General features: G+C 41.7%; 1 protein-coding gene and 1 non-coding gene across 2 annotated transcripts; both read right to left on the reverse strand.

Moving 5' to 3' along the window:
• Positions 1–12: 12 nt before the first annotated feature.
• Positions 13–25,582, reverse strand: LOC121193327 (NACHT, LRR and PYD domains-containing protein 12-like; the record flags this gene model as incomplete). Its single annotated transcript, XM_041055572.1, has 4 exons — positions 13–181; positions 3,959–4,132; positions 5,945–6,118; positions 25,431–25,582. Coding segments are annotated over 4 exons (669 nt in total), but the record flags the coding sequence as incomplete, so codon positions are not given.
• trnan-guu lies at positions 18,846–18,919 on the reverse strand. Its single transcript has one exon. It is a non-coding gene; the product is annotated as a tRNA-Asn (tRNA).
• Positions 25,583–25,667: the final 85 nt, after the last annotated feature.

The raw sequence follows: 25,667 nt of genomic DNA on the forward strand, positions 1-25,667 counted from the left end.
AACTGACCTCAGAGTCTCCAGTCTACAGTGTGGACTCTCCAGAAAACCACACAGCAGCTTCACTCCTGAATCCTGCAGCTTGTTGTGACTCAGGTACAGGTGTCTCAGATGGGAGGGGTTGGACTTCAGAGCTGAGGCCAGAGAAGCACAGCTGATCTCTGACAACCTGCAGGAACTCAATCTGAATAAAGAATAAATCATGTGGATAAAAATCATTTCTAATCCAATCAGATATGTCCTAATCAATGAGCTTTCACTAACATGAGTAGAGGGACTTTGTCCTTCTCTTATTGTGGATCATCATAATGTCAGCCTTCTACACACATCATCCAAATGTCACCACAACATTCATACAACTATTCATGTCAACACAGATTCATAACATGCTTGCATACCATACTGTTACTACTAGTAATAACTAGGGCTGGGTATCGATTCAAATTTCAAGAATTGATTTGATTCTGATTCTCAAGATTCAGAATTGATTATCACGATTCGATTCGATCTTGATTCAGGTGTTATTAAAAACATTTTTTAAGCTGTTATCTGAATTACATGACTGTGTAGTTATGCAACATATTAATGCCAAAAACAATCCTGTGGGGCAGAATTACCAGATCCAGGGCAGCAAACAGAATGCCAGAGGTGTCTATAACTGCAGCAATGGACTGCTAACTGCTACTGCTGGGACACTAACCTGGTGCATTATTAAAAATATGACATCAAGAATTCACATATATAATATATAAAGTATCAACATGAAAAACAAAGACATTCTCAGCCAGTGTAAATGTAAACAGAGTGCTGGTTGAAGTGTATGACATTCAATTGCCTTTAAAGTGCGAACATGTAAACTGTTGTAGCTGTCTTCATTGGTTTCAGAGCTCTGACCACATCTTCTGCATCTGTTATGTCTTCCTCTTTCAAGCTGCACAGCTCCTTTTCATTTCTGCGGACTTCGGGTGAGAGTAGAGCGGCAGATACATCAGGTTACTGCTCCAGAAAGCGATCTAACATCTCGAGCGCACTGTTCCACCGGGTCACGACATCAATTGTGAGCCTGTGTGCTTTCAGCTGCAACAGCTTCTGTTTTTCTTTGAGGATGCGGGTGGTTGTCGTACTGCGATGAAAGAACTTTGCAATGTGCCTCACTTTCCCAAGCAGGTGTGCAATATTCGGTCATTTGAGACCGGCTTGCGAGGCTAGGTGGTTCCTGAGGTTGGTCGTATTTCCACAGTACTTCACTTCCATTTGGCATTCCTTGCAAATTGCTTTGCTTTTGTCAAGCGTATCTCTGTCCCTGTCGTTTTTGAACCCAAAATGGTGCCAGACAGAAGCTTTGACCCTTTTTGACGTTTTCAAAGCCAGTGCTTGGCTAACGTTGCGCTTGCGATCCGACGCCATGTTCGCTGTTTGGATAGCTTCACACCACGCGTGCATGCGTGAATTGGATGACGCGACTAGTGGGGTTAAAGTTCACCGGGGGGGAATGTATTTCAAAAAATTGATATTTGCACGTACGAATCGATCTTTAGAAAATAAAATGAGAATCGATTCAGAATCGGAGAATCGATTTTTTCAACACAGCTCTAGTTTCAACCATGTTTATATGTGATTCACTGCCAGAAGTCATAGCACATTATGCCCAATCAGACTGCACATTCTAATTAGTGGTGCATTGCTTTGCATGCACACTATTGTTCTTGCGAATCATCTCTTTCTTCTTCCGTGTCGATTTTCGGCTCGTAACTCGTCCCACACCGTTGAGCGCACCCTGACAAATGATACATCAAAACGTGCGGCTCGATCGGACTAGGTGTGCTTGTATTTTGTTCTACAGAATATTCACGTTTCGCGAAGAAATTCGCGAAAAACGGGCCAAAATTTTCCCATAGAGAATGGCTGGGAAATTTTCAAAAAAGTCGCAAATTCTCCCCCTTTTTCAAACATTTACTGCTCTGGCATACTTTCACCTAGAAACACCATTCAAACTGTAAAATGTAGACACAAGTCTCGTGTATTCGGGGTGTATTCAACTTTTTCCTAAGTTGTGTAGTTTTTGAACTGAGCTCTAACTGATCATGAGTGATTTTGAAAAAAATCAGGGTTTTCAATGAGTGTGTATTGTGGAATGTTCCAGGCTAGAGTGGAGAGGCTTTAAAAAAACTCTCTGAATTTTTTTCTTTACACGGTGACTACGGCCACAAAATTTACTCAACAGCAGTGAAATTCTCCAAAGTTGTAGCCACACTTGTCCTCTCTCTCACAATTTGTTCATTTTTGTCTGTAGGATTTACGGTTTTTCTTTGGCGGGCCTTTAAGCGACAAGAGGAGCTCTCAACTGCTCCATTGACTCCAATGTTAATCGAGCAGAGGATTTTTGGAGAAAAGCAGAAAATCCCCTTTTTTAAAACTCGCTGTAAATTCCACATTTTAGACAGTAGGACCATAAAAAATAGATTCAGGTCTTCCTTAAAGTCTTGTCTCTTTGATGGTGCCATTTGTTTAGCAATACCATGTTTTGTTTTTCCATGAATAGCAGTTGTTTGGCAGGCCCGATTCGGCCGAAAATGAGCTCGTCAGAGCACCTGTGAGCTGCCTCAGCGGAGGGAAAGCTCATCCCCATGGCAACCGTGACTGCAAGAGCTGTGGCTCTCTCTCTCCCTGTAATAACTCTGTCTTTGTAATTAAAACTATAGCAGAACTATAGGGGTCAAATTTACACAACTACCGCTACCGCACCGCACAATATTGACAGAGGCACACAAACACAGACACACACACACACACACAATAGTTGGCACAGAGCCACTCAGGCACACACAAACAGACACACACACACAGTCAATATTGTGCGGTGCGGTAGCGGTACCGCACCGCACAATATTGACAGAGGCACACAAACACACACACACACACACTATTGTGTGACATAGATACATAAACATACACATTCACATTGACACCTAATGGTGTCAATGCTGTCCCAGACACACACTCATATAGATACACACTCAGATATACTTATACAAGAATGCATTGGTATCAATACTAGCAGTGCTAAGACACACAATATTACTAGCAGTGCAATGCACCACTCTCGCGATTTCCCAAAGGGAAATTGTCTAGTGATTACTTTGCATTACCTAATATGTATGGAAGAAGAATAATTTAATGGAAAACTTTGGAAAGTGGTCAGAAGAAAAGTCACATACACACAATGTAATAAGAATACTGCTGATAACAACAACAACAACAACAATAATAATAATAATAATAATAATAATAATAATAATTATGCATTGTTCCAAACTTTCCAAACACCCAGCGACTCTTTACAATACAACAAGATTTGCAGTTAATGGACTGAAACATGTCAAACCAACAGTGTGGTTCTTTAAGTCTTTGCTCCTTAACACATTTAACAAGTCAATTCAACTCAATGAGAAAAGACCACAATTTACACACACACACACACACACACACACACACACACACACACACACATACACACTGAAGAACTGACATTAGTCCTGACACTTCATTGAAATGAACTTCAAAGGAAAGAAGAGTCAATTATTTTTTACAAATATTAGTTCTGAGGATCTTCTGTATATTGTTGTGATAAAAATGGACTTTGAACAACTCACACTGGACATTTTCTACACTTCATTTAGAAAACATTAGTCTGCTGACTGTGACAAATACCAGTGTGTGAGTTCTGAAGGTTTCATTGAAGTCAACAGACATTATTCATGACAACTGTCTGAAATGAAGTGAAACTGAAGGAAGAATTCTTAGTCTGAGAGAAGAAAAAGTCACAATATGGAAACACAACTATTTCAAATCTCATTCATTCATTCAAAATGAATGGATTCAAGTTGTGGATGAAGATAAACCAGGTTCAGTTGTGGATTAAAGATCTAAGATCTCCAACAGTAACAGACAGTGAACTGACCTCAGAGTCTCCAGTCTACAGTGTGGACTCTCCAGAAAACCACACAGCAGCTTCACTCCTGAATCTGGCATCTTGTTGTCACTCAGGTCCAGGTGTCTCAGATGGGAGGGGTTGGACTTCAGAGCTGAGGCCAGAGAAGCACAGCTGATCTCTGACAAACTGCAGGAGATCAATCTGAATAAAGAATAAATCATGTGGATAAAAATCATTTCTAATCCAATCAGATATGTCCTAATCAATGAGCTTTCACTAACATGAGTAGAGGGACTTCATCCAAATGTCACCACAACATTCATACAACTATTCATGTCAACACAGATTCATAACATGCTGCTGAGCTCAGTCAAGTCTGGAATTAGAAGATAAAGATCAAATCAGACATTAGTGCTGCACGATTTGATGAAAATGTGCGATTGCGATTATTGTGGACAATATTGCGATTTGCGATTGCGATATTATAAATGAATGGTGTCATGAGTCCACTTGCTTGAATATCAAGGACAACACATAGAATAATGAGACACAAAAAAAATACTAAACCTGAAGATTATAGACTGTTTGTTCCAAATAACTTAATATCAAAAATTAAAATATTTAATTTAAATATAATATAAATATTTTCAAAATGTATCCGTGATTGTACGTTGTGGTTCTTTCAGACGGTTTTCAGTTTTATCTTTCACATTACTTGGCTGGGCTTTTATTTGCATGCGCTCGTCGAATTTTTCCCTGTGTTGTCTCAAATGTTGATAGAGATTGGTCGTATTACCTCGGGACGTAACGACTTTAGCTTTGCAGGTTTTACACTGCACGTCTTGCTGTTCAGGGTCGCCTAATACTATTAATATCATTCCTGGACAACTGGGTAAGCAAATCGAGCGCACCGTCACTACAACCTGCCCCGTGCGCAGATTATTGCAGGTTGCTGAAACGGTGCGCTCCATTTGCTTACCCAGTTGTCCAGGAATGATACTAATAGTATTACTTAGTATTTCGCGCGCTTATTATACCTATTTCGTGGCCACAAATTAGTATTTCGTGCGCACGTAATAGCTACTTTGTATTATTATACTTTTTGACCATGTCACTAGAGGGGCTCCGTAGCTTGTCCCTCGTGTTCCTCCTCAGCTTCCATGTCGGTCACTTCTGTTTGCTGAAAGCCGGGTAGTCACGTGACCACACCTGCGGCTGCCCACAGCGTGTGGATGTGGCGTCAATTAATCCACATTGGTTTGCATTAAATCGCAAATCGCAGTCTTTTATGCGGTTACGTAATCGCACAGGGTGATATCGCGATTGCGATTAGATTAATCGTGCAGCACTATCAGACATGTTGGACTAAAAACTGACTTTGATTCATCACTGAAATGGATCAAACTTCAAATGTTCAGTCCTGATCCAGGAAAAATGTCTTGCTTGGTCCTGGTCTCTATCCTGCAGATCAGCTCAGGAAATCCACAACTAAACACATATTCAACTGAACAACAACTATTTGATCCCAAATTACAGATGGACTTAATGGAAAACTTTGGAAAATGCTAAGAAGCAAAGTCACACACACAATTTAACACTACTTCTACTAACAATAATACATTTTATTTGTTGGTGTCTTTCCAAACACCCAGCGACACTTTACAATACAACAAGATTTGCAGTTAATGGACTGAACTCACACTGGACATTTTCTACACTTCATTTAGAAAACATCAGTCTGCTGACTGTGACAAATATCAGTGTGTGAGTTCTGAAGGTTTCATTGAAGTCAACAGACATTATTCATGACAACTGACTGAAATGAAGTGAAACTGAAGGAATAATTCTTAGTCTGAGAGAAGAAAAAGTCACAATATGGAACAACTATTTCAAATCTCATTCATTCATTCATTCATTCAAGATGAATGGATTCAAGTTGTGGATGAAAATAAACCAGGTTCAGTTGTGGATTAAAGATATAAGATCTACAACAGTAACAGACAGTGAACTGACCTCAGAGTCTCCAGTCTACAGTGTGGACTCTCCAGAAAACCACACAGCAGCTTCACTCCTGAATCCTGCAGCTCGTTGAAACTCAGGTCCAGGTGTCTCAGATGGGAGGGGTTGGACTTCAGAGCTGAGGCCAGAGAAGCACAGCTGATCTCTGACAAACTGCAGGACCTCAATCTGAATAAAGAATAAATCATGTGGATAAAAATAATTTCTAATCCAATCAGATATGTCCTAATCAATGAGCTTTCACTAACATGAGTAGAGGGACTTTGTCCTTCTCTTACTATGGATCATCATAATGTCAGCCTTCTACACACATCATTCAAATGTCACCACAACATTCATAACATGCTTGCATACCATACTGCTACTACTAGTAATAATAAGTAGAACATTTCTGCAGAAACTGTGAATGTGTCTTCTGTGTGGTGCATATACAGGATAATCAGCTGTGAGATGTTGGATATTTGTACAAGTGGATGTGAGGGAGCATCATCCAGGAGCAGCTGAAGGACTTTGTGTGATGTTATTTGTGGCCCTGATAGTCCTACTAACATGTTATGCAGTGATATTGGTGATAATGTAACCATTGAAGGCTTTAACTGTATCACACAGGTTCACAGACACACTGAATCATGTTTAAACCATTAAAGAGGACATTATATGGACTTTATTCATGTCCTGGAGACTTATCCTCACCCTGACCAGAGTCACTACAGGTATCAAGACCTTGTTGATATCATTAGTAACAGCTGTGTTGATCTGACTTAAAGCTGCTGTCTGATAAGTCCTGCTAAGAGAGGACAAGATGGCTGACAATAAAAATGGTCCCTGTGAGACTAAGAGTTAATTCATCTAATTAGAGTCAGTTTTCCACTTCTGTCCAGATACTGCTGAATCATTGGTTGCTATGGTGACGAGACCCCTGGACCAGAATGTAAATACACAGCAAAACCAGTGTGTATGCCCAGCAGACAACAGGGTATAGGACAAAACCATCAAAAATGCCCTGATAGTTTGAAAATTAAACATCCTGTCTAATCCAGTCAGATATGTCCTAATCAATGAGCTTTCACTAACATGAGTAGAGGGACTTTGTCCTTCTCTTATTGTGGATCATCATAATGTCAGCCTTCTACACACATCATCCAAATGTGTGTGTCTACTCTCCTTTACACCAGGAGAGAAAACACCTGCTTCTGTCTCATTTAACACAAAATATGGAAAGACTTTAGTGCAGGAGCAGTGTGGAGGATTTAGGGGGATCTATTGGCAGAAATGGAAGATAATATTCACAATTATATTTAAAGTAGAGTTTAATCATCTGACACTAAGAATCATTGTGTTTTCTTTGTTCAGAAAGAACCCTTCATGTCTACACAGGGAGCGAGTCCATGTTGCACCTACATGTTTCTGCAGTAGCCCAGAATGAACAAAAACATACATTAGCTGTAGAGAGAGCATTTTATGTTACCTGATGGTCACCATAGGTTCTCCTACACACTTGAAAAGGGAGGAGTGAGGGCAGGGTAATTCAGACAGTTTCAGTCTGCAATGTCACCACTAGATGTCACTAAATCCTGCACACTGCTTCTTTAAAGAAAAACCAAGACAGTTAAAATGAAGATGTAACATCATTACACTCTTCAAAATGAAAAGTTTAATTCATCAGCAGTAACTCTTGGTCTGTATGACCAGTAGTTTATGGTCCTAATGTTGATGTTAGCAAACTGTTAAAAGGTGATGTTGACATTATGGAGTCAGTTCATAAAGGTGATGACTTTTCTCTACTTGTGGAACTATTACATTATGTTTTAGCATTAACTTTTATCCACGAGTGTTTGTAGTTACCACAGCGGCTGCTGTTCAGCAAAAGTTACAAACTCACTTAAATGTAGAGAATTCAACAATGTAAAGCAGCACCTTTAATTTGAGCAGCGTGTTTTTTTCTTTCATTTCATACCAAGGTCTGGGAAGATCACTTCTTTCTAACTCCACACTCCCAGAGTTTTGGATTTTTCAGACGTGTAGTCTTCAGACCCAACACACACTGACTCAGGTGACATCACCTGAGTCTCACACAGCTCCCTCTGGAGACACTAAAGCCTTTATACTACTGTTTCCTCACACACACAGTGATACTCAACAACATCTGGAGACACACAATGAGTCTTAAGATAAGTGGAGTCCTGCTTGGATTAGTTTTATCAGGTTTGCATGAATAAAAAAGAATAAATAAACAGAAATAAATAAGATAAACAGAAACGCTTGATGGTAATAATCACAACTAACTCAAATGAGAATAATTTCATACTGTGTATATTTGAAAAACTGAACTACTGATCTACACTGACTGATAATGTTAAAGATCATGTCTGGACTTACACAGCCTTTCTGCAGTTCCACACAGCTGGGATCAGTCTCCATCGTCCCTCCTCTGATGTGTTGTACTCCTTCAGGTCCAACTCATCCAGAACCTCCTCTGACATCTGCAGAACGTAGGCCAGAGCTGAACAGTGGAACTCAGAGAATCTCTGCTCTGATCTGTTCTCTGACTTCAGGAACTCTTGGATCTCCTGATGTACTGAGAGGTCGTTCATCTCCATCAGACAGAGGAAGATGTTGATGCTTCTGTCAGGAGAGATATCATCTGTGTTCATCTTCTTCAGGTTGTTGATGGATCTCTGGATGATTTCTGGTCTGTTCTCTGTCTGACCCAGAAGGCCTCCTAAGAGTCTCTGGTTGGACTCCAGAGACAGGCCATGAAGGAAGCGAACAAACAGGTCCAGGTGGCCATTTTTACTTTGGAGGGATTTCTCCATGGCATCACTAAGGAGGACATCAAGTGATGGGTAGCTGCTTTGATTGTTTCCAAAATGTTGAAAAATCGTCCTGATAAAAGACTTTGAGTCCCAGTGTTTGTCATCTTGTCCCAGGAAAGTCCTCAGCTCTCTTGTCTTCCTCTCTGTGTAACAGTGGAACATGTAGACTGCAGCCAGAAACTCCTGAATGCTCAGATGAACAAAGCAGTAGACTGTTTTCTGGAAGATCACACTCTCTCTTTTAAAGATCTCTGTACAAACTCCTGAGTAAACCAAGGCCTCTGTGACATCAAGACCACACTGCTCCAGGTCTTCTTGGTAGAACATGATGTTTCCTTTCTCCATATGTTCAAACGCCAGCCTCCCCAGCTTCAGAAGAACTTCCCTGTCAGCCTCCGTCAGCTCCTGTAGACTCGTCTCATGTCCCTCATCATACTTGTGCTTCTTCCTCTTTGTCTGAACCAGCAGGAAGTGTGAGTACAGGTCAGTCAGGGTCTTGGGCAGCTCTCCTCTCTGCTCTGTGGTCAACATGTGCTCCAGAACTGTAGCAGTGATCCAGCAGAAGACTGGGATCTGACACATGATGTGGAGGCTCCTGGATGTCTTGATGTGTGAGATGATTCTTCTGGACAGCTCTTCATCACTGGATCTCCTCCTGAAGTACTCCTCCTTCTGGGCATCAGTGAAACCTCGTACTTCTGTTGCCCTGTCAACACATGCAGGAGGGATCTGATTGGCTGCCGCAGGTCGGGAAGTTATCCAGACCAGAGCAGAGGGAAGCAGATTCCCCTGGATGAGGTCTGTCAGCAGCACGTTGACAGATGACTTCTGTGAGACATCATACACAACCTTCCTGTTTCTGAAATCCAGTGAAAGTCGGCTTTCATCCAGGCCATCAAAGATGAACAGCACTTTACAGACAGCGAGCTTCTCTGCTGTGACCTTCTTTAATGTTGGATGGAAAACGTGGAGCAGCATGAGAAGACTGTACTGCTCATCTTTGATCAGGTTCAGCTCCCTGAACGAAAGCAGAACCAGCAGACTGACGTCTTGGTTTTCAGAGCCCTCTGCCCAGTCCAGAGTGAACTTCTGCACTGAGAAGGTTTTTCCAACGCCAGCGACGCCGTTGGTCAGAACGACTCTGATGCGTCTCTGTTGGTCAGGTAAGGCTTTAAAGATCTCGTGACACTTGATTGGAGTGTCATGGAGGGTCTCCATCTTGGAAGCTGTCTCCAGCTGCCTCACCTCATGTTGGGTATTAATCTCTTCACTCTGTCCCTCTGTGATGTAGAGCTCAGTGTAGATCCTGTTGAGGAGGGTTTCACTTCCTGTTCCATCAGTTCCTTCAGTCACACGTTCACATCTCCTCCTCAGACTGATCTTATATTCATCTATAACCTCCTGCAGACCACTATCTGCTGAAAATCTGCTGACACAGAAGAAATAATGTCAGAGTAAAGAAAGAGAATCTGAGAATCTGCTCATTTCTTTCATCAGCTGCATAAAAACTAAATACAAGCAAAGAAAAGCTTTTTCATTTTGTGCTATTTCTAATCATCTTCAATGCTAAAGCTGTATGATAGAACAAACGACTCTGTATCAAAGCACAGCTCCTGTTTTCAGAGATGATGACATGAGCAGACAGATGTACAGTCTTACTTTGTACAGTGCTGCTCTGACTGACTGTCTGCAGTCCAGCTCTTGTTCAGGATCTTTCTCTCAGATTTTATATCTTATTCATTTTCCAACAAATATTTGAACTTACTGAGATACTCTTGGATGTTTTGGGTGGATTACTGTGAGATTGTTGGGATTCTTTCAGGCTCTGATAATGTAGTTTATCTTGATGATGTATTGAGTCCTATCAGCTCGTTGTCATGTTGGCCATTTAACTCATGAAGACCCTGTAGGGTCAAAGCGTTTCCTTTTTCAGTCTGATCAAACTTTGTTGGGAGCTACAATCCAGTGTGAGGACATTCTGCTCCTTTCCAACAGTCATTAAATCCCAGAAACCTGACAACAAATTATTTTAGCAACACGACCTGTGCTGAGACTAAATGTTCTGTTGATTGTTGTGAACAAATATCCAGATTTGGTTCACAATGTCTAGAAGCTGTTAAAGGCTCAGACGTGTAAATCATTAAAGTGGAACCTCCAACATGGAGACACTGTGTTTCTTCTTTGTCCTTCTTTTCATTGACAGGTCTACAGACTCTGGAAGTGGCAATCAGGCTGGTGTTCATACACCAACGCTCACAATGACTGAGACTGATAAAACAGTAACATGAGAAAGCTCTGCTTTATAAATCTGATGAAAAGAGTGTGTGTCCATATTTCTGTCTTTGTGTGGACACAGAGTTTTATGGATCTGGCCTCTGGTGTCTCCCTGTTTCCTTCAAATATGTCTGAGAACTGAATCATCCTCAGGTCAGTTTACACTAGAAACAGTCTCTTACTTTGTGTCTGAGGGTCCAGGTTCATTACTGAAGTCTGGAGGATTAAACTCTTTGGACCTGTCACTCTTCATAGACAGACAGCTGGATCCTGGACACTCTGCTCTCAGTCTGTGGTCCTGACCTCTGAAAACACAAACACATTTTTATTCATATTACATCAATCACTGATAAATTCATTGATGTGTTTTAATATTTTCTGCCTCAGAGGAATCAGATCTATCAGGCTGTGATACACATTCTGTGTGGGTTTGACTCTGCACATGGGATTTTTTGGTAATAAGAAAAATGTGGAAAATCAGTGTAGAGAAAATAGACATATTCTTTAGTCAGATCATTTCAAAAGAAACAAGCAGCCTCAGCAGTCAGTATTAAAACACTGATGAGCCAGAAGAACCAGGAAGAACTGATTTTCTGTCGACACTACGGCAGCTGTTACAGGCAGAGACGACAACTGCAGGACCTCAACACAATAAACACTGTTATAGCCCAAAGTTTGGAGGTTCACAGGTTTGTAGCAGTTCTCTTACTTTGTGTCTGAGGGTCCAGGTTCATTAGTGAAGTATGGAGGATTTCCCTCTTTGGACCAGTCACTCTTCATAGACAGACAGCTGGATCCTGGACACTCTGCTCTGTCCTCTTCTTCCTCCACACAAACACTCATCTTCAGGACTTCAGTCAGTCTGAGAAGGAAACCAGTAAAACAGCCTGTGAGCTCAGACACACAAAGAATCAGGACACACAAGTCTGATCAAGAGTCATGCGCAAGACTGAGAGAACAGGAAGTAACACACTCAATATTCTTTCTTCCTTTTCTGTCTCTTTGTGTGGACAGAAGTTCATCCTGACTCTTCTTTCCTCTACAGTCCACAGGGAGAAAACTGACTCAGAGACTTTGACAGTAAAATAATAATAATGTTGTATTAACACTCACCCTGCCTCAGCCTTCAGTTTTCCTCCTCCTGCTCTGTTTAGTTAGAATGGTGTCTGAACTGACTGAACACTTTCAGTTTTACCTGCTCCTCCCCTCTACATTTACAGGAAGTCACATGGTCTGTGTATGTGTGTTTGCGTGTGTGTGTGTGTGAGATCACCATTACTGTTAACCCTGTAAACATTACCAACAAAGCCTAGTTAAAATGTTGGTAGTCATTATGAACCTGATGTGAGTATATTTTCTGTTCACTGTGTTTCATTGCACAAACCTTCCTCTGGTACAGATCATGATTTTGGGGATTTCTGGTTTTTACTCACTTTAGCTCTTTTTCTCTCTTTTAGCATTTTGTTAGTGTTTCCACACTTAGATTTATTTTTTATTTTACATATGTCTTTGCTATTAGTCACTTATTGTTTCTTTTTTCATTGGCATCTTTGAGTGACAGTGAACATTTGTTCAAACTTTAAAGAACATCCTCTGAAGTATTCTTCAGACATCACATTTGCCTGCCTAAAATTAAAAGTACGATCACAGCGACCGTGACCTTTGACATTTATGCAAAGTTTGAAAGTCATCCCTCAAACGGTTCTTAAAATATCGCATTACCATACAAAACATAAATATGGTCATAGTGACCTTGCCCTTTGACCTCCAAACTCCTTTCGGATCTGCCTTGAGTCACAGTCAACATTTGTGCAAAGTTTGACAGAGAGACCTCAAAGCATTGTTCAGATATCATGCATAGAAGAATCAAGGACGGACAGACAGAAGGACAGACAACCCGAAAACATAAACCTCCCGCCTTGGCGCCATTTCAGACTGAACTGCACTCGAGGCCCGCTAACTTCCGGTGTGTTGCATCTCCTCTCCTGTCCGAGTGCAGGTAGACGCTTGATAGCGGCAGCATGTGTTTTTATTCAAATCTAGGCAACTTTATGACTAAGTTTCGTATACATTGTCGTTTTACCAGGCTCCGTTGGCGCCGTGGCAACTGCTGCGACTGCTCTTTGTTCTGGCTGCGGCTGCGTCCTTGTGTCTGTCACTTCGTTCGCGGCGGCGGCTAATCCCGGTCCTCCTCACTCCTTCCCCTCCTAGAGGAAGACGTCTGCCGATCTGGACATACGGCTCGGGTCACCTGGACCACTAAGTTTATTGGAACACTTCCATTTCGCCTGTGTCGCTTCGCCGGCGTGTGCTTCTCCTGTGTCGGCTTCATCGGAGACGGCTTCGTCAGTGGCTGTTTTGCAGGCGTGGTTTGGTTACTTCGTCGACCCATTGCCTTCTGCGGCGGCTGCTGCCGGCGGTGGTGCGTGCTGCAATCTCCGGCTGCTAACTGCTAGCCACTTCAGTGCAAGCCCGATAGCTTCCGGTGGCCTTCTGTGAACGATCGCCCCTTTTGAGCCCTGGGCTCACTAGGTGGGGTTCCGTCATTTTAGCGCATTGTTTTTACCATTGTGCAATTTATTGTTGATAAAACTTGTACTCCTTTGATTTTGGAACCACGTCTCCTCCCCTTCCTTCTTTGAACGGACCTGAGTGCCCTTGTTTTGTGCAGTTCAGTCTAACATGGAAGACCTAACTTTTCTAAGATTGAGAAAATATTAGATTTAGGACAAGAAAATATATCAATGGGAGAATCTGCAGCAATTTACAATTTCAACATTTCAGGTTCTGATTGTGCTTTTTGATTTTGTCACAAGGCATTCACTAACACAAACCCAACTTGGTGTGTGGGTGTAGCCCTCTTTAGTATTGGCCACTTTGACATACTTCTGAATCTCTCCAAATCAGACAATGACCAACATAAAGAAAACAAAGAGCCTTTGTGAAGTGTCTACAGTTTTATCTAAATGGTGCTACAGTACCTTTTTTTTTTTTTTGCTAATGTCACTGAATCAACCGTTTCTACTGTACACTCTACAGAAGCCCTGCATGTACACACACACAACCACACGTCTACAACAATTAGCTAATTTATCCATGAAAAGATATAACACTGCAACGCTAAATTATAATTAATAATCAATGTAATTATTATAATCTAAACAGTGAACATTTGAAAATACCTACATATCATCATTACATTATAATAATACCATACAATAATGAAAAATCTGCCACTAGGAACATGTGCACATTACACCAGTGTCATGTTAGCGTGCTTAAAACTCTCTACCATGTATAGCAACAGACCAAAATGCATGCTTACGTCAAGCAAACTGTGCATATTAATTGGTACCTCTCTGCAAAAGGACGACTGATGCACCCATCAGAAACAGTAAAAAGCAATACAGCTAAAAACCTTCAACAGGCTTACCTTTACGCAATGTTAGCTCGTCTGCAGAGCTCCCTGCAACTTTGATGGGTTAAACTAGCTGGTGCGTAGTCACAGCAGCAGCCCTGCCCCGCAGCCTTGACCCCCACCAGTTCGCCTACAGAGCAAACCAGTCCACAGAGGACGCTATAGCCACAGCTCTTTGTGGATTACAGCTCTGCATTCAACACCATCTTCCCTCACAAGCTAGTGGCCAAACTGGGGGACCTGGGGCTTCTTTCCTCTACAGTCCACAGGGAGAAAACTGACTCAGAGACTTTGACAGTAAAATAATAATAATGTTGTATTAACACTCACCCTGCCTCAGCCTTCAGTTTTCCTCCTCCTGCTCTGTTTAGTTCAAATGGCGTCTGAACTAACTGACTGAACACTTTCAGTTTCACCTGCTCCTCCCCTCTCAGGAAGTCACATAGTCTGTCTGTGTGTTTCTGTGTTGTTTACAAGTTTAGAACCGGTTTCACTTTGTTGTAATTTCTGTTTGTTAAAATCATGATTAATGTGTTTTTAACTAAATCAGATTTAACTTAGTGATTTTACAGACTTACTATAAAATAAACAATATAAATGATGTTTATTATCATTATTATAGGAGAGAAGATCCCAGCTGATCCAGTGGATCTGGATCTGTCTGTGGAACAGGTGACAGTGGATTAAAGTGAACAACCTTTCATCTCAGCCTCTGACCCTCAGCACATTATTGTTGTTAGTTTTTGTTTGTAACTTTATAGGTGTCAAACCTGAGATCACCATTAGTGTTAACCCTGTATACATGATCAACAAAGCCTAGTTAAAATGTTGGTAGTTGTTATGAACCTGCAACATGTTGAATCTAATGTATAATGTTGGACACAATGAATAATGTGTATCTTAATGATGACAAACTGTGTGTTAAGCTTTTACAGCTGATGTGATGCAGCTATCAGGGCTTAAGATTGTGAGCAGACATAGTTGTAGTCCTCATTTCCTCAAATTTTCCATCTTCATTTAATAAAACATTAAGAATTTCTTTGACTCACAAGTCAAAGTTTAGAACTTATCTCATTGAGCCAGAAATTTTGTTCATTTCAAACTCATTTGATTCAAAATATTAAAACAAACCGAGGCTGCCAAGTCTCTATTAGTCTTTGCACCAGTTTAGTGGAATCATGTCGACAAATTACTCCTATAAATATTAATGTAGTGTAGTCTAGCAGTAGTCTGTTACTACTGTTATGATCAGTCCCCAGGGTGTGTTTTTGAGTTCTTTTAGGATTTTGCTAAACTCATTATGGACTGTTTGTGGACTCTTCTTTGGTTCTGTGTCTTCTGTTTTATTTTGCAGTCCTGCTACTGGTCCCTGTTCCTGCTTCTGTTTTGCATTTCTTGTTTTATGTTGAAGTCATGCTAATCTAGTTTTGGTTTCAGTATTTCCTGTTTTATTTTGATGCCCCGTTCCTTGTGTATCTGTTCCTAGACGACTTCCTCTCTCTGTCTGGTTTCCCACCTTGTTGATTGTGTGCCCCGCCCTAATGTGAATCACCTGTGGCCAGTTACCTTCTGTGTATTTAAGTCTTGTTGCTAATTTGTCTCTTGGTCAGTTTGTCTGTGTTTATCCATTGTCGTGTCCTCGTCTTTTTCTGCAGCCCAAGTTTGTACCTGTCCCTGCCTCGGTCTTCTTGTGGATTTTTGCCTGAGCTGTGCACCTGTGAACATCTGGATCTACACCTGTGACTGTTTTTAGAGTCCTGAACTCCTTTCAAGTTACACTTTTTTTCCACTCCATGAGAACACTCTGAGGGATCCCTGAAGTTTGTTTCATGGCTTAAGGACTTTGTAACCAGTGACTTTTTCTTATTAAAGAAAATCATCTTCCTTCAGTCTGCCTGGTGGTGTCTGCATTTGGGTCCTCATCCCTTTTGCTCTTGGCCACAGCTGCCATCATAACAGTTACAGCAGTATTATATTTTTTAAAATCGAAGTTTTTTTTTTTTTTTTTTTTTTAACATTAAATGTGTTACATAAACATTGTAATAATTTTTGGTAAATTATGGCATTTGGACATTTTTTAAATGGCAAAAAAAATGTTTTATGGTTGGTGTCATTTTATTACATTAAATACTGATTCAGTTTATGAGATTTTTTATTTAATTATTTTTGAGTTAGTTATTTTCAATTATTTTTTTCAGTATGTTGTTGGTGCCCCAGGTGTCGGAATATTACAGTTTTTTTTCCTTTCTTTTTTTTAACAGTGTGTTAAACATGCAGATCATGTATTCAAACATTACTTCATTTAGCTCAGTTGGTGTCAGTTAATATCTTATTACTGTGATTCATGAAATGCCATTAGACATGCTGTTCTCTCCAGAAGTCAGGTTAAATTCAAGCAGCTCCATATGTACTGACCAAACATCATTGTCTGTATTTTAAACTCATCCTTTCTTTAGTATTTTAATAAAAACCCACACCTGCTTCTAACTCACAGCCTCATAGCTACACAGAGTCCTCCGCCGCGAGTCTTTCCCCCTTCGACCAGAGCTCTGTCTGCTCGATAGCATGTTAGCCGGTCGAGTTCAATGGCACTATCAGGAATGCTGTTGTTGAGCCATGTTTCCACAAACACAAAGACACAACACTCACAGACTTCATGGTGGACTGAAGTAAATGTACATGATCCAGCTTGTTGTCCAGCGAGCATACTTTGGACAGTACGATGGTGGGGATGGCAGGCTTGTGTGGGTTGTGTGGGCTTGGGAGGATAGAAGTTCTTATGTGAGTCTTGTAGCTCTGTATCTGCCAGCAGATCTGCAGAGCTCCATTATAGATGGATGTTTGAAACAGCACCTTTGAACAAAAGAAGACAATGTTATTCATTAGTTTCCGTTAGTTTGTTTAACTCCAGTAAGAGTTTGACGATCGACCTGAGTGAACTAAAACACAGGTAATCCTCTCTGCACAACTGAACACACTGAGTTCAAGGTGAAGAGTGAGTGAGGTCTGAAGAAGAGTTCAGAGTGCTGAGTCACAGACTGAACATTCTAGAACAGAACTCATGTCACACATTCCAGAAGGTCACCAAGGAAACGCTTTGATCAAATATCCTGTTGTTCAATAAGGAATAAAGAGTCAAACCAGCCTTAAAACACCACTGTGAAATGATGCAAACATAACATATGAAACTATTTGGTCATCACAGCCCAGCTGATCATTACACATCAACATTTTATTACTCAGCAAAATCCACTGCTGTGCTTTGCTGTAAAGGGTAAGGCTGATGATGATGTTGTACTTTTATTTTTCCCATGAAAAGACCAAAACCAACAATGAGCTGATCTCACTAACACACATTTCCTGACCCAAACACCGGCTCACTAACCAAATGTTTTCTCTTCTGTTGCTTTTTCTGATCCTCTTTGTGCTCTGATCTGTACGTGTGTTTTCTTGAGGCCACCCTGTGTCTCTCATATCTGAATGGACAAAAGCACAAAATAAACACTCAGCAAACAAAATAACATTCTTCATGTTTGAGTCACGTCTTCCAGAGATACAAAAATGTAAAAATCATATATTACAAGTACACTGAGCAGTAATAACCACAGTACATCTTATACAAAAGACACATGTATTGAATTTGGTAAAACTCTAAAAGTTTTACAGTGTTGACAAAAGTCTTTTCTACAATAAGAGCCATGTGTCTGGAACGTTGCAGTCAGTTCACGAGCAGATCACGAGACACGTGACCAGACAAGGGAAATGTCAGTGAAGACCATAAAGTGTCACTATATGTAGACGTCATCTAAGTTTGTGTGTTCACTCTGTGAGTCACCTGCTCACTTCTATTCAGTTTAACTCCAAACTCTTTTTCCTTCCCTGTATCCTCAGGTGTTTTGGGTCAGTGAGTCACTGAGGTTCACAGGTGAATACACAAAAATTAGACACAGATTTAAACAGTTCAGCTTCAGTAGTTATTTTTCAATGCACTTAGTCATTTCAAACTATTTGGAATGAAGTTTCTTTTCTGTTTGTCAAGAGCTTGAGACACATTGTTTGTGCTGAAGGGACAAAAAGAAAACAAGTTTCTTATTACTGTTGTAACGACTGAAGCCAAGAAGACGAGGGAAGAACCTAGACTCAGACTTGACAAAGGACAAACTGACAAAGAGACAGTGGAACAACAAGACATATATACACAGAGGGTAACTGGCCACAGATAATGGTGGGAAACAACTCAGGGGCATCACGGCCATGGTCGCAGAGGGAGGGGGGCGTGTCTCCTTCACCACCACCCATATCCATTGTGCGTATCCCTTGTGCTTGGTCAAGGAATCAAACCCTTAACTTGCTGCGCCACAGCAGACCCCAAAAACACTTCTCCCTCCGTCCCTGGGTGGGCTCGAACCACCAACCTTCCGGTTAACAGCCAAACGCGCTAACCGATTGCGCCACAGAGACCGATATTAAAGGATACTAACAAAACCAACCAGAACAGGTAGAGTAGAATCAGGATTTCAAACTCCAACAAGAAATACTTTAATTTTATTTCCTGGTCTTTTGAGGATTGAATATTGGAAACATAAATGTGTTACAGCAGTGATTACATTCTTTTAAATGTAAGGCTCAGTGGTTGACTGGAGAGAAACAACTGGTCGGAGGCTGGCAGACTGGGAGGCTGGTTGGAGCTCTGGGCTGTCCACAAAGCTTCAGAGCCATTCAGGAAGTGACTCTGTAACCATGGCTTCATTGAAACTTCTTTGTGCAGACCCAGGCAATCTGATTAATGAGCATATTTTAATAGGAAAAGTCACTATCTTACAGTCTGTTCAGCCAGGAAACAAAACTTAGAAAAAAACAAAAGTGTCCATGTAGGAAAAATTCAAAAACATAAACTTAAGGAAACTAAGACGTCTTACTGAAACCAAAACAGCAAAAGAGGTGAATCCAAAGAAACATGAGGAACTGAATAGAGATAGACTGGTATGTTTTTTTCAGGGCCGATACCGATTATTAGTAGTCAAGGAGCCCGATAACCAATATTTAGTTAACAGAAAATTTAAATAAATAAATAAATAGCTTCCTAAAATTTTATAAAGTAAATAAAACAAAGTTAAATAAAATTTAGAGATTGTGGTGTTAAAAGCAGAGTTGTTCCAGTGAGACGGCTCCTCTTGCTCTAATAAATTGCAGACTTCACTGAAGACTTCAGTCTGTCCATCTGAAATGAGGGTTTGATAAAAACTGAATTTTACTCTCTCTCTCTCTCTCTTACACACACACACACACACACTTCTTATTATTCTCACTATTTCTCTATCAATATTATCAGCTACCTTGTTTCAAGTGATTAAACCGTTAAAAACACTAAACAGCTGTTAACCATTTCTGTTCGGCTCCCCGACTGTGGTTCGAGAGCACAGAGGAACTGTGAAAGCTCCAGGGACGAGCGGTACCTGCTCGTGGTTAACCCCCCTCCTTGTCACTCACGCTACGGCAGAACTCCAACAAGAACGAGCCGGGAGTCTTGTTCACCTGGCAGGCTTCAACTTTATTGTTAATTCCTTTGCTCACTGTATTAAAACTTCTGCCGCTAACGCACAACTTGCTCATCCTAATGCTCCAGCATACCTCATACTTTCGGGCACACTTCCGCACGCTCATCCACAGAACAGGCACGCAATTCGGGAGAGTCTGCGTCTTAACTTACCTTTAAAACCTGCGCTCCGTGCCAATCAGCTCTGCTTGTAACCAATCAGATGGTGCTGTGGGTGGGACAATGCTGGAGACAGAGTAGTGTCTGCAGACAGACAGGCGCAGCTGCATCAGAGCAAAAATAACCCAGTTTTAAACTGATCTCTCATCAGCTGTCGGATTAAAAAGAAGGCAGATGCCGATATGCGTCAAAATGCCGAATATCGGCGCTGATAATCGGTCGATCTCTACTGGTGTGTGTCATTTGTCCCTGTCTGTCTTCTCTACCTGTACGTGTGTGTGTCCTGTGTGTGTATGTGTGTTCAGGCCAGAGTGTGGTGACCTACTTGCCATTCCCCTCAATTCACCTGCGCACCTAACAGCTATCACATCATCACCCCACCTCCAGTCATGAACGTACCATGAATGATACATTGAACATCAAGCTGTTTGTGATTTGAGATAAAAGCAAATGATAAAGAATGTACATTACTAAGCATCAGTATGATTCCATTACTCTATATGCAACAGACAGCATTTGAACCAGTCACCGTAGGACACACACACACACACACACACACACACACACACACACACACACACACACACACACACACACACACACACACACACAGGACAGCTTACCAATTCTCCAACACAGCTGTGGCCATAACAAGAACATAAACCTATAAGATCAGTAACATAGAATGATTTATTGGATCATTTGGTATAGCAATCATTAAATCATTAAAGCTGTTCACCTGTGCCTTTCCCTCTGTGACAGGTCAAAGATAATCATTACAATACAGGTCCAGGTGATGATCATTTATACTGAGCTATACTGTTCATGCTGCAGGTGACAAGGAAGCTAGGTGACCTGTTGAGGAACCTCCAGACACCTAATATACTGAATACTGAGTAACTGTTTTTGTTTTTTTATTTAAGATGCTTTCAGAAATGTTTTAAAAAAGTTATTTTTGGGTGGTTGTTAAGAGGTTTATTCTTAAAACCCACAGGAGAAATTTAATTATATCTAACCATTATATATAACCAACAGTATATATAACCAACAGTAATTAACCTTTCCCTCTTGTTCACTGTGCATGCTGTGATATGTCCTCATGTCCACTAAAAGATCAGTCTTGATATAGATAAAGAGATCACACAAATGGCAGGTCCTTGAATGCACAGTGTAAAGGTCATGTCATGTCATCATCTGCTGCTTATCTGGGTCCAGGCCCAGGTCGCGGGGTCAGCCCACATTGCACCGAAGTCCCACGGCACAGTGTAAAGGTGTGTTTTCAAAGTTTTATCATTGTACAGAAATACTGTACATATTTTATACTTTTTAAATTTAGATTCAAGATTCAAAATGTTTTTTATTTCACGTGGTATTTACAAAAATACACAGGCTGATACGAAATGTTGTTTCTCACCAGCTTCTGACATTAAAATAAACAGTGGGTAGAGAAAGAAAATTGTTAAACTAGAAACTAAGAAACTCTAAAGTGACTAAAGTGACTGTGACATTCTCTGTCTCACAGCAGTGTGGGTGCGTGGGTGTGTGGATGGATGGGGAGGGGGCACAGTCTGTTCATCAGTCTCACCACTTGTGCAAAGAAGCTGTTCAGCATCCTGCTGGATCTGCAGCTGATGCTCCTGTAACTCTTGCTGGACAAGAAGGGGGGAGAACAGACCATGAGAGGGGTGGTTGAGAGTCACTGATGATGGAGATTGCTCTGTGAATGCAGCTCTGCTGGTAGATTTCCTTCAGGAACGGGAGAGGGGCACCAACAATTCTGATGGCAGTCTTAAATGTCTCACTGTCGTTGCTTGTGGACCCTGCAGCTGCCAAACCAGGACGTGAAGCTGCACCTCAGGATGTTTTCGATGGTGCCACTGTAAAATGTGATGAGGTGAGGTGTGGGGAGTCCTGACTTTCTGAGTCTCTGGAGGGGGTGGAGACGTTTTTGTCTAACCCTAACCCTTTTTGATTACTGCTGTGGTGTTGATGCAGAAGGACAGGTCATCAGCTAGTTGCACGCCCAGGAACTTAACCCTGCCGACCCTCTCCACAGCAGCACCATTTATGGTGAGATGTGTGTGCTGATCTTTGCCAGATTTCCTAAAATCAATCACCATTTCCTTTGTTTTGTCCACATTGATGGTGAGGTTGTGGGATCTGCACCACACTTCAAGCTGCTCCACCTCCAGTCTGTGAGCAGACTCATCATTGTTGTTAACCCTGTTGTGTTGTCTGCAAACTTAACTGTGTGGTTGGTGCTGGATCTGGTTGTACAGTCATGTGTGAGCAGGAGAAACAGCAGCTGGCTCAGGACACACCCCTGAGATGGATCTTAATGTGTGACTGCCCACCTTGACTGTCTGCTGCTGCTTTGTCAGGAAGCTGAGTACCAGTTGCAGGTTGCAGTGTTCACACCCAGCAGCCTCAGCTTTTCCACCAGCTGCTGTGGAGTGATTGTATTAAAAGCTGAAGTCAATAAAAAGGACTCTGGTGTAGGTGTTCTTCCTCTCCAGGTGTGACAGCGTGAGGTGGAGTGTGGTGGAGATGGTGTCTGTTTTATAAGCAAATTGAAGGGAGTCCAGGTTTACTGGGAGATTGTTCTTAATATGTTTCAAAACCAGCTGCTCAAGACATTTGGTCACAGTTGGTGTGAGGGCCACTGGGTGAAAGTCATTCAGGCAGGCTGGATCTGACTTCTTTGGGACTGGAATAATAGTGGTGCTTTTGAGGCAGGTGGGTACGACTGCCTGCCTGGGGGATGTGTTGAAGATGTCTGCAAAGACACCTTTCAATTGCTCTGCACAATCCTTTAAAACACATCCAGGGATGTTGTCCAGTCCAAAGGCCTTTCTCACTTCAGCAGTGGACAGCTGGAGTGCCTGGTCTCTGGATGGTAGTGGGAGCGTCTGTGCCTGGATGGTGCTTTTGACCTCAAACCGTGTATAAGAGGTTTTCAGTTCATCTGGTAGAGAGCGGTTGTTTTGGCATATCGTTCAGGGAGGGGCCTTGTTGTCAGTGATGTTCTGAAAACCCTTCCACAGTCGACGTGGCTTCGTCCCCTCTCTGATCTCTGTGACAGGTTCTTCCTTGTCAGACTATTTGCTGCAGCATCCCCAGATTTATATGCAGAGCTCCAGGCTCTCAGCAGAGAGCAAACGTTTTTGTGTTTGTGGTTGGCTCGCCTCTTGATGGTTTTGACCACTGTCACATCATCTGTACATTTATTAATGTAGTCAGTGACAGACACAGTATATTCCTGGAGGTCAGAAACATTGTCATATGTTGCTGCCTCTTTGAAAATGTCCCACTGACTGGTCTCAAAGCAGTGGTCTCATTCTAACCTGTCTGACCTCTGGCTTTACCTGTTTCACTCTGGGTTTGTAAGCTGGTGTGAGTGTAACAGCTGGATGGTCAGAGTTACCAACATGGGGGAGGACAGCAGCTCTGGAAGAGTCCTTGTTGTTTGTAGACACTAGGTCTAGTGTGTCCTCTCCCCTGGTTGCAATGTCCACATGATAACTGTCATTGATAGTGGTGCTGAATTATGTTAGAATTTAAAGAACTTTCCAGCATGTTGTCAGAATAATTATTGGATTTATTATTAGTGTTAGGAAACAGCCTTTAAACCATTCAATTCAATACACACAGGAAACAATACAGAAATTCAGAGGTTCATTAAAACTCTGGGACACACTGCTGCATTTAAATAACACATCACAGAGAGTTCAGACCTGTTAGATAAATGAGTTATATCGTTTAAAAAATCCAGATAATCAGAAAATGGAAGTTACAGAAAAAAGACATTGTCTAAAGGAAGCTTGACCTCATGACCTCAGTATTTCTAAAGTCCTGACTACAGCCTTAATGAGAAGTCTGCAGAGACTGTGTAGAAGGACAGAGCAGCAGCAGAGCAGTCCAGATACACTGATGATTCTCTTTCAGATCCAGAGGAACACACAGGGATGATGGTGGACTTGACAGTGGAGCTGTTCTCAGAGCAGTTCAGACTGCAGCACTGAGAGTCTTCTCCACTTCTTCTGGTTCCTCTGTCAGTCACTGCTGGATGAAGCTCTCCTCTCCACTCTACCTCCCAGTAACATGGACCAATCTGCTGCTTCAACCTCTCTGGATCATCAGGACACAGCTCATCCTCTCTCAACACACACACCGTCCTCTTCACTCTCTCCTCTGGAAAGATCACTACCTGCTGTTGAGAGAAGAAGACAGACAACAGAGGTGATAAATCAGTTTTTACAGAGACTCACTTCATCAGCTGTCAGTCACTGATGCAGCACATCCAGTATAAAGAGCAGCAGGGACTTCAGTCCTGTTCAGAGCAGCAGTGGAGCAGCTGTGTAGTGTAGCAGCTTCCTCTCAGCTCTCATGTTAACGTATTGGAGTGAAGACACTGAGCTGGAAGCTCACACACCTGCAGAGACTTTTAGCATCAAGTCTGTTTACTCTGAACATTTCACTCAAGTCCACAGTGGAAATAAACTGCTGAGTCATCAAGCTTCATTACTGCACAAACAGTTTAGTGATGGATTCACTGCTGTTACATGTCAACTCATGTTCCATTTAAAGAAAGAGTCTCTGTGTGTTGATGAACATCTGATCTGCTTCTGAAATATCAGCTGACAAATAAACATGGAGGCTGTCACTGAAAGTATCTGACAGATGGACACATATACAGATGTGATCACTGGACTTCAGCAGAGGTTCTGCTCTGTATCAGACCACATGCTTCCAAAATGTCATGATGCTTCTCTGAAATCAGAGCCAGTGATTTGCAGGCTGCAGTCAGACTGATCTCAGAGCTGTGACAAAGATCAAACTCATCAATTCTTTAGTGTTGAAATGAGAGAACAAACAGTTTCAGATCAGATTTGATGCTACGACACTTTGATGAATGAGGACCACTGTCTCTACACATCTTGTGAGGCTGTCAGCTGTAATCCAGCTCTACTTCCTGTAGACATGAACACAACAACAACAGTCGTCTTCACATCACCTCAAACACACAATCACAATCAGGCTGGTGGCTGATCTGATTGGCTGACTGCTGTCTGTCTCTCTGTTTTTCTGTCCAATCCTGAAGCCTGTCACCATTCTCCTCTCACAGCTTCAATGAGGAAAGCAGCCACTGAGAAGGTTGGAGGTTTACAGGAGACACTGGATCTTTGCTTTGATACAAACTGTGTTTAGGACAATACTTATGAAAGCAGCATGGACTGACTCCAACCCTCTACTGACCTCAGAGTCTCCAGTCTACAGTGTGGACTCTCCAGAAAACCACACAGCAGCTTCACTCCTGAATCCTGCAGCTTGTTGACACTCAGGTCCAGGTGTCTCAGATGGGAGGGGTTGGACTTCAGAGCTGAGGCCAGAGAAGCACAGCTGATCTCTGACAAACTGCAGGAACTCAATCTGAATAAAGAATAAATCATGTGGATAAAAATCATTTCTAATCCAATCAGATATGTCCTAATC

The sequence above is a fragment of the Toxotes jaculatrix genome, chromosome 14 (genome assembly GCF_017976425.1).
Source record: "Toxotes jaculatrix isolate fToxJac2 chromosome 14, fToxJac2.pri, whole genome shotgun sequence".
In the NCBI taxonomy this organism is placed as follows: domain Eukaryota; kingdom Metazoa; phylum Chordata; class Actinopteri; family Toxotidae; genus Toxotes; species Toxotes jaculatrix.